At 43.8% G+C, this 9,409-nt stretch overlaps 1 protein-coding gene and 1 long non-coding RNA gene across 2 annotated transcripts; one reads left to right on the forward strand and one right to left on the reverse strand.

Annotated features, from left to right (window-relative positions):
- Positions 1 to 973: 973 nt before the first annotated feature.
- Positions 974 to 4,165, reverse strand: LOC140688474 (uncharacterized). The gene is made up of 3 exons (XR_012063205.1): positions 4,090 to 4,165; positions 3,232 to 3,323; positions 974 to 1,342 (listed from the first exon to the last, which is right to left on the reverse strand). It is a non-coding gene; the product is annotated as an uncharacterized lncRNA (long non-coding RNA).
- A 1,478-nt stretch (positions 4,166 to 5,643) lies between these two features.
- Positions 5,644 to 8,764, forward strand: LOC102528370 (methyl-CpG-binding domain protein 3-like 2B). The gene is made up of 2 exons (XM_006206524.3): positions 5,644 to 5,685; positions 8,165 to 8,764. Exons 1-2 carry the CDS (start codon positions 5,644 to 5,646, stop codon positions 8,762 to 8,764), a joined length of 642 nt encoding a protein of 213 aa, XP_006206586.3.
- The last annotated feature ends 645 nt before the right edge of the window (positions 8,765 to 9,409 follow it).

Below are 9,409 nucleotides of genomic sequence, written 5' to 3' on the forward strand. Positions count from 1 at the left end.
GCTTAAGGGGTGAGCGTGCTCTCAAGGGTTTTCCATTCTGATGGCAGTTGCAGGGTTTTCTCTTGGTGTGAACTGTTCTGATTCACCAGAGATATCACAGAACTGCTTTCCTCCTGTTTCTCCCCAGTAGGCAAGTTTTTGCCTGTGTGCACAAAAACATTCTGAGTTGAGTTGAAGGTTTCACCACATAGACTGCATTTGTAAGGTTTCTCTCCAGAGTAAGTTAACATGTGGGTTACAGAATGCCACCCCACACTGATTAAATTGGGAGGGTGAAGGTCTGAAGATAGCTTTTCTTCACTGAGTCATGACCAGCCTCCAAGATGGTTCCCAGTGATCTCTGCCTACTAGTATTCATACCTTGTGTGGGCCCCTCCCACACTGAGTCAGGATCTTTCTGGGTGGCCAACACCGTACAGATGAAGAAAGAATATATCCTTCTGAGGTTAGGTCATAAAAGACATCACGGCTTCTGCATCACCTCTTCTGGATCATTTACCTGCCGCCATACTGTAAAGACCCTCGGCACTGTGGAGAGGCCTGCGTGGTGATGAACTGCAGGCCCCACGCCAACCACTGGCTCTAGGTGGCCAGGCATGTGAGGTAAGCTGTCTTCAAAGGGGACCCTTCAGTCCTAAAGACTTCTGACGAGCACAGTTCTAGGTGGCACCTTGACTGCAACCTCATGAGAGCCTGAGCTAGAACTACGTAGCCAAAATGCTTCTGAACTCCTGACATAATAAATAAATGCCTGCTGTTTTTAAACCACTAAGTGTTGAGGCCAATTTGTTACACAACAGACAATTTACACATCCAGTGAGAGTTCCCAAGGTGTCTGAGGGATGAGAAGTCAGCAAACGCTCCCCTAGAGTTACTGCAGGCGTATCTACCTATTATGGATTTCCTTGCGCACAGACAGGTAAGAGTCACTACTGAAAGCCCTTCCACAACGATTACACTCACAGGGCTTTGCTCCAGTGGGAGCTCTCACGTGTTTCTTCCCAGATGACAGACTATTAAAGGTTTTCCCACAGTTACTACGTCCATAGAGTTTCTTGCACTGTGTATTCTCTCGTGCACTGTAAGAGGAAAGCTACTGCTGAAGGGTTTCCCACAATTGTTACACTCACAGGTTTCTCTCCAGTATGAGTTCTCATGTGTTGTGTCAGATGCGAGCTCTTCCGAAAGGTTTTCCCACAAGCACTGCACTCGTAAGGCTTCTCCCCTGTATGAATTCTGTTGTGCACAGTGAGGGAGGAGCTCATGCCGAAGGCCTGGCCACACTGATCTCATTCATAATGACTCTCCCCAGTCTGAACTCTTGTGCCTTTTGAGGATACATCTAGTGCAGAAGACATGAAAACACTGGTTACCTTCTTAAGGTTTTTCTCCAGGGTGCCAGAACCTTCTAGCTAAGCTGCTCCTGAATTTCTGAACTACACAAACTGTGAGCGATGATATGTGATTTTTGTTGTTTTGAGGGACGAAGGTTTGGGATAATTTTTTATGCAGTGATTAAATAATGAATAAATCAGGGGGGTAGGGGTATAGCTCAGTGGCGGAACGCGTGCTTAGCAAGCATGAGGTCCTGGGCCAGGCTCTGCAGCTCTGCTCTGTGTTCCATCCCGCCCACATTTAGGAGCTGTACACTATCAGTTATGTCTAGTCCCCCCTCTCTTCAAGCTCTCCCACTCCACCAGACCTCCTCACACCATTTAAACCCAATGTAGTATTTTCAGCAGTGAAATAAATCTACCCCAAGAGCACAGCTTTCTTCCCATTTATCACCCAGTCTCCCTCCCTCATCACAGCCAGTTTTTTCACTCTGTCTCATTTTCTCCCCTCCCGCTCACTCTACACGGCACATTCTGGTTTCTACCACTAACATTTCAAGGACAATGCCTTTGGTGGAATCACTGAGATCTTATTCACAGAAACAAGAGATGCACATTGCAACCACACTGATGCTATTTCTTATCTACCAGATCAAGAAATGCGGAGAGGATAAAACAAATGAATGTAAATGGTAACCAATAAGGGCAGAAGAATAACTGAGGTGACGGGAGTTGAATTTAGATTCCCCTGAACATGACTTTTTATAGAGTTTTGACTTTGGAACCATATTTTAAAAACACAACTGCAATCCTTCACACTGAAAACAAATAACCAAATGAGCCTAACTGCACATCAACTTGGAAACATGATCACAACACAGTTCGGAAAAAAATGCTTTCGTATGACGTTAAAACAAAGTATATTGCCAATTCTGCCAGTTTCCTATTGATGGACATTTGAGTTGTTTCTCATCTTTTGCTGTTGGAAATAATCCTCCCATGCATAACCTCGCGTGTATATGTTGTTTCGTATTTTGGGAGGTTTACATTCAGAGCATATTTCCAGAAGCGAGACTGCAAGGAAAGAACAGCAAAGCTTCGGAGAGTCGCTTGTTACATACACTGATGGAGAACACCATCAAGTAAACAGATCAGTGTTATCAGGAACCAACATTTTTAATATAACACATAAGAGATTAATATGAAATCAAAGAAGGTAAGGAAAAAAGCCACTGTAAAGTTAAATTTGAATAAGAAATACACTAAACTTATGGTTTAAAAAATGTGTATTTCCTAGCTATATCCAGTGAAAGGTCCTAAAAGCCATGATACTCCAGATGCACTTAGCACACCCAGTGTCTAGATTTTGGTTTCTAACACTATTCACAGTTAAAAAGAGCAAAGTACTCTATGCACTAACAATGGAAAAATCTTCAGTATATGTTAAGCCAAAAAAAAAAAAAAAAAAAAAGAAAGGCAAGGCAAGGAAAAATGCATACAGTTCCACAATGTTTTGTGTAAGTAAAGCGGAAATGATAATATATTTGCTTGCCTGTGTTTACTTAAAGAAAACCTGTAATAGGTTAAAAATGCATGGTAAGCCAATAAAAGTAATTACCCAGAGGTGGCTAAGAACAGAATGCACGAACAGGTGAGGGCAAGACTTTGTAAGGTAAACCTTTTATATCATCTTAGTTTTGAACCAACTGCAAAGAAAAGTTTTAATCAAAATTTTAAACATTTGAATATTTTATAAGGACATTGAGTAATTTAATTTTTAGCCCCAGACTCTTAGCGACTCCTTGTGTTTTCAACCTGAGCACGGTAAGGCCCCTGAACAGTTCCGCACAGCTGAAGCTGCTGGAATCTGATCTTACAAGTTCCATACACTACTCACCTGGTCACACAGAAATCCACAGATCACCCAAGACATGTGGACCTTGAGGCCGTTTACAACGGAAACTTGAGCTCCAGAGATGCTTTTCTTGTCTGTGGGGGGAAAAAAGTACAAATATTGCTACTGAGGCTTTCAATAGGATGTAATACAGTTACTGGATAGAAAAAACACCCCATTCACCTTTCGTGTGTGTGTGTTTACTGATTTAACTGTTGGCCGTGGCTAGCTTTTGCTGAATCCTATCCAGCCATCTGCTCCCCAAATGGGACAAAAAGCTTCACACTGTGTGCATTTGATTAGCTCAGCTCATTTGGCTGGACAGAGATTTTACCGCGACTCGAGACACTTTAAAAACAACTTGTCACTTACGGGCCCTACAAGTGACAGCTGAATTGTAGACGATTTCCACAGTTCATTCAAAACTTTAGAGATTTTAAGGCCCTTGAGCAGGGTTTCCCAACCGGAGCACTGCTGACATTCGAGGCTGGAAAGTTCCTTGTCATGCGGGCCGTCCTGTACATTACAGGAGGTTGAACAGCGTCCCTGGCCACCACCCCCAGGTGCCAGCACACCTCTCTCCCTCCCAGGTGGTGACAACCTAGAGCATCTTCGGACGTGGCCAAAAGCACCCTGGGGTTGCGGGAAGGGTGGCCCCCAGGTGAGAGTGATGCGGGGGACTCTGAGGAGGGGGCAGCGTGAAAACAGCAGCTTCCCAGGCCGAGGAAGCGATGCGAAGCCCCTGGGGAGGAAAAGGGGCTCCCGAGAGGGACGATGGGACGCGGGAGCGCGTGACTAGGGACTGCCCGCCGTCCACGCCCGCCCCGGACTCCCCCGAGCCCCTGCCCTCCCGCCGCTCACCGAGTCTCGCGTCACGCGAGCTTCCGCCCTGGCGTGCTGACCGGCCTGGACTCCCCGCCGTAGGCAAGACTCCGCCCCACCCCGCCCCCGCCCCACGCACTTCCGCTTCCGGTCTCGGGCTGCCGGGCGGAGATGGGGGCCTTCGGGCTGTCCCACCTGAGTCTGCCGGCGGGGGCAGCGGCCGCGCACCCCAGCCTCCGGCCGAGGGCTTTTCGTTTGCTTACTTTGTGCAAACTTGGGCGGGGGCCGGATCTGCCTGGGAATGGGGACCAGCATCTGCCTGGGAAGCGGGGGTCGTGGGCGGGGACCGGCCCGGGGGCGGCCCCTGGAGCGGGGGGCGTGGCTCTCCGGGGGCGGGGCTGTGAGCGGGTAGCGAGTTTGCTGGGCGAACACGTGGTAAGGATAAGGCTAGACTGGCATGTGCGACGGGCTGGGGCTCAGTTCTACACAGAACGTCGGAGGGAAGCTTACACAGTGCAAACATTAATTAAAAAAAAGCCAAATGCCTATACTGTTGTAAGATAAAGTGAATTTCAGCTCAAAGAAAATTACAAGTGACAAAGTGGGATGTTATATCATGGAAAAATGGGTCAATCCACCAAGAAGACAGTAATTACAACAGAGCATCAATATATATGTATTAAAAACTGATATTACTGAAAGGAGAAATTGACAAATCCAAAATTATAGTTGGGAACTTCCACGCCCCTCTCAACATCTCCCTCAGCAGTTGATAGTACTATTAGACAGTGTGAAAACAGGTAAGTAGTGAACAGTCCATCAAACAACAGTATCAACTGTGTTTATAAGACACAGTTGACGTATTGGATACTCCACCCAACAACACCAGAATACACATTCAAATCAAGCACCATGGAATATTCACTAAGATAGACCATGTTCTGGGTCATGAAATAAACGTCAACAAATTTAAAAGAATTGAAATCAAACAGAGTATGTTCTCTGACCATCCTTCAAGTCAATTTTGTTTAGAAAATCACCAAACAATTGGAAATGTACACGTTTTAAAAAAACCCATGGTTCTGATAGGAACTCTCAAAGGAAATAAAAATAAATAGAGCTAAGTGAAAATGAAAATACAACATCAAAATTTGTGAGATGCATAACTTTTATAACTTTTTGTGGAAGGCATCCATACTGAGTGAAAAAGGAAACATTAATATAAGCATGATTGGGACATTGTGCTGTACACCAGAAATTGACACATTGTTACTGTACATCAATAAAAAAGGAAACAGTAAAGTGTTGATAGAAAGTGCAAATAGCACCTCTATTCACAAATGGATTACATTTTTTCATCTAGGACAGCTTGCCACAGTGTAAACAGCCCCATATTTTTGTGCTTGTGTATAAGGATTTAGGAGCCTCTCCAAACCCTTTGATCTGAGATAGGGTGTCTCCTCTGGATTATCCACCGATTGGATTATCTACCCTCTTCCTCTATAAAAGGGGAATAAGAGGCTGAAGTCAATGCACTTTCCAGCAAACCACAGACTGCATCTCAGGAGTGGGTCAGAAGACAACTCTTGGAAGATGGGGGAACCTGCATCGACCTTTCCAAGCCAGCCTCTTCTGGTGAGTGTGGAATCCAAACTGATGACAAGAGTGTCCAGTTGTATGCTTTTTTCCTTCTGTAAAATCTCTTTAAGTTAGTGGACTTTGGCTCTTAAAACAAGAAGTAACCTTATTGCACGTTATTTCCTAGGTGTTAATATTTGTTAAGAAATAATTCAAGATTTTGTGTATTTTTATATATGCTGCTTTCTTGGGATAGTAGATAAAAATTTTTTAAACCCAAGTCACTGTGTAGTGGGAGTAGTATTTGGTCCTAGGGTGTTTAAATTATTTTCCTTTACAGAAAATTCTTTACCCACAATGTGCTTGGTCTTTTTTTTTTTCTTCTTTTATAAAAATTCTGTTTTCTGCTTCAAATATGTCACCAGTTAGGCTTTCCCCAATCTCGTCATCATTAATAATTGTAGTTAATTTCTTTCTCCCTTCTTCCTTCTCTTCCTCCATATCTCCCTCTGTCACTGTCTCTGTGTTGACCTTACTGTTTATCATAGCACTTAACTATACCCAACACTATTAGACATTCCTTAGTCTATAACCCTTTTCTCTCATCAAGAGTAAAGTAGTCTGGGGCAATGACTTTGTTAAGTTAAATTCTGAGTGGGGAGTTTTAGTGCACTACTTGGCATATATGATAGGTGATCTATAAATGGGAGGATCAAGTGATTTCCCCTCCAAACTAGAACATCTTGAGTAATAAAAGGGGTAGCATTAATAACAGCAGGACAACAGTAATAAAATGAGATTTTTGCTTTTCTATTTTATAAAATATCTTCTGTAGACAGAAATGTGCGATTTAAAAGGAAGGCGCACTGATTAGGTTTACATTTTAAATAGATTATTGTGAAGAGTCTTAGAGTGGATTACAGAGAGGAAGGATTTGAAATCTTAGGAATAATTTCTTGCAGTCTACCAGAAAAGAGATGAAAGCATTTAATATTGGTAGTTCTGTGTATTTATTTGAAAAATTTGGAAAGTATTTTTTGGAGTTTGAATAACTTCTCTCAGAAAAGATATCTGAGCTCGTTCAGCCATGAAAGTGATGTGACTGCATCAGTGTAAACATTCAGTTCCTCATGCGTCCTCTCTTCTCAAGTACCCGACTTAGTCAGGAAGACGTAGAAAATAAATAGATAATATTACAAATCAAATTAAAAATTGAAAAAGTTAACACAGAGAAAATGTAATGTTAATTCAATGCTGGATCAGGAAAGGTCATTCTGTGGAAATGGCATTTTTTTAGGTCAAATGAAAGGTGTGCAAGAATTATTCAAAATTTGAGGAACTTCAGGTGGATTCAGGAAGGCAAATGGATGATTAATTGGAAAAAGAGTGTGGGGAGGTAGGGTGTCCAGAATGCCATTCAGGGGCAGGTGGGGTATTAGTACCAAAAAATGAGTTTAGGGGACACTGAGACAAGCATGATTGATTTGGGGAACCACCCAGTTCAACATGGGACTTGGTTACTGATTGGTGAGTTGAGTCATTGATTTTATCAACGATATGGTGAGTGGGCAGAGGGATACTTGGATTTTATGATTAAACCAGGTCGGTGCTGATTCTGTGTGCGTTTCTAGTTCATTGATGATATTTGGAGCCAGGGAGATGGATGGGACTGTCTAGAGGAAGGTGTAGATCTGGAACAGATGTGTGAGCAGGACCGACTTCTAAGGAGCATTGGTTGTTGTGTTAAGCGAGATGGTAGAGCCCAGACTGACAGAGGAGGAGGAGGAGCAGGGAAGGAAGGGAGTCAGAGGAGTAAAAATGACTGTTTACAGAGGATTTCTTTGTGCTTAAATGGAACTGTGTGATGGAATATGGATTTTCTAAGTTGCTTTAGGAGCAGAAGAATATTTGAGTGAAGGTGGGACTTGGGTGTGAAAGTGAGTCTAAGGGCTGAGAGGTACATGATTTTGCTGGAGATGAGGCACTAAAGGACGATGAAAACTAAATGATCATGTGTCTTAAAGCAAAGTGAAAGGGAGATACTGAAAAGTTTAATATCTTGGGATACAAATGATACTGTGATCCCTCTGTCCAAATGATGGTGGGTAAGGGATACCAGCATGTGTGTGGTTGACAGTGACAGAGATGGGAAGAGGAAAACATCCTCAGAGGAGGCTGGTGGAGGGGCAAGAGTCTGGAATTGGTGCTGGGGAGTGACCTTGAGCTTTCTGTCCTTGGTGCATATCTGCTCGATGCCCCAGTTCTCAATGTGTGATGCCTGTACCAGCAGTGTCACCATCAGCTGGGAACACAGAAATGCAAATTGTTGTCCCCACCTGGACTCAGTTGGGTTGAGATCCAGAAATCTGAGTTTTAAGAGCCCTCCAGATGACTGTGATGCACAGATCAGTTCAAGACCCATTTCTCCAGGGAGAGAGAAGGGTGGTTATCCAATGAGCTGAGAACATTCTCCTTGACTGGCAGTCATTCCACCCCCAATTTTATTCAAATTTTACATTTCACTTTGTTTTCAAAGGGGAAGCTCAGAAGAAGTCTGATGCCCCAGTTGTTGGAGAAGAAAAGAAAGGTCCATTTAGCCAGGGCCAAGCAGAGACAACGGGACAGAGCTGCGTTTCCAATGAGGCTGACCAGCTGCATTTTCAAGAGCCCGGTCACAAGGGTTACCTCCCATCCTGGCAATGTGGTCAAGTGCAGGAAGTGGGAGGAGACCTTGGAGAAACCCCAGCAAGTCTGTGCATACAGGAGACTGCAGGGACTCCAGGCCTGCAACCCTGAAGGAGAACCTTTCAGCACTTTGGAGAGCTCCTCAAGTATCTTACAAATGATCGCAGCGGGTGTGGCAGGTGAATCCCTGGGCAATGCTGGCGCAGGGTCTCAGCCCACCAGCCCTGAGCCCATCACTGTCCAGTCTTCAGACGGGTCAGAGACGGCCCCAGGATTGGATCTTTTCCTCCCGCAGCCCCTGTGTCGACATCCAGTCACATATGCAGATATTCGCCGACAGTCTCGGAAAGTGAAGAAAGCAAGGGAGAGACTGGCTGTGGCCTTGAGGGCAGACAGGCTTGCCAGGGAGATGGAGAGAGCCAGGAGCCCAAAAGAATGTCTTGAGAACTAGGTGAAAAGTAGAAGGTCGTCCTGAAGAAGCCGAGTGGTGTGGCCCCTGGGAAGGGGTTCACTGTGGGACAGCCCTCCCTTCTACTTGCCTCTTTGGATGTCAACCCTGCTTCCTGCTCTGGACCAAGATGCTCTGTGATATTAACACTGTGCTCTGTTGAACTCTTGTGTTTGACAAATATGGGAAGAGTAAAGGGTTTTGTGTTAAGAGATTGGGTTTCATGAGACAAGAAAAAGATTTTTGCTGTCCTTGTGCACCTCAGTTTCTGTTTATCATGACTTCTTTATTGAAGCCTATGGAGGTAACCTAGTCTGAGGGGTTATTTAGTGTTTTTAGTATAATATTTGCTTACATTAATTACACTCAAGGAGGAAATGATACTTACTCTAAAGAGATTATTTTTTAATATTAAATTAATTTGAGAAAAATCTTATTTTATTAAGCTTGCTTTTGCTTCTCATTCTGACATGAGTTACAGCCTTTTTTTTTGATCATTGTTGTGCCAAATGCTAAATCAGGCATAAGACATTTTAATGTAATTCAATTAGCACTTAATCTATGTGTTACATCCTTATCTGTTACCTAAAAACTTCCTGGTTGACTTTTAAAAAGAGATTTAACCTTCAATTCTTAAGAAGGAACATA

The sequence above is a fragment of the Vicugna pacos genome, chromosome 22 (assembly GCF_048564905.1).
Source record: "Vicugna pacos chromosome 22, VicPac4, whole genome shotgun sequence".
NCBI lineage: Eukaryota > Metazoa > Chordata > Mammalia > Artiodactyla > Camelidae > Vicugna > Vicugna pacos.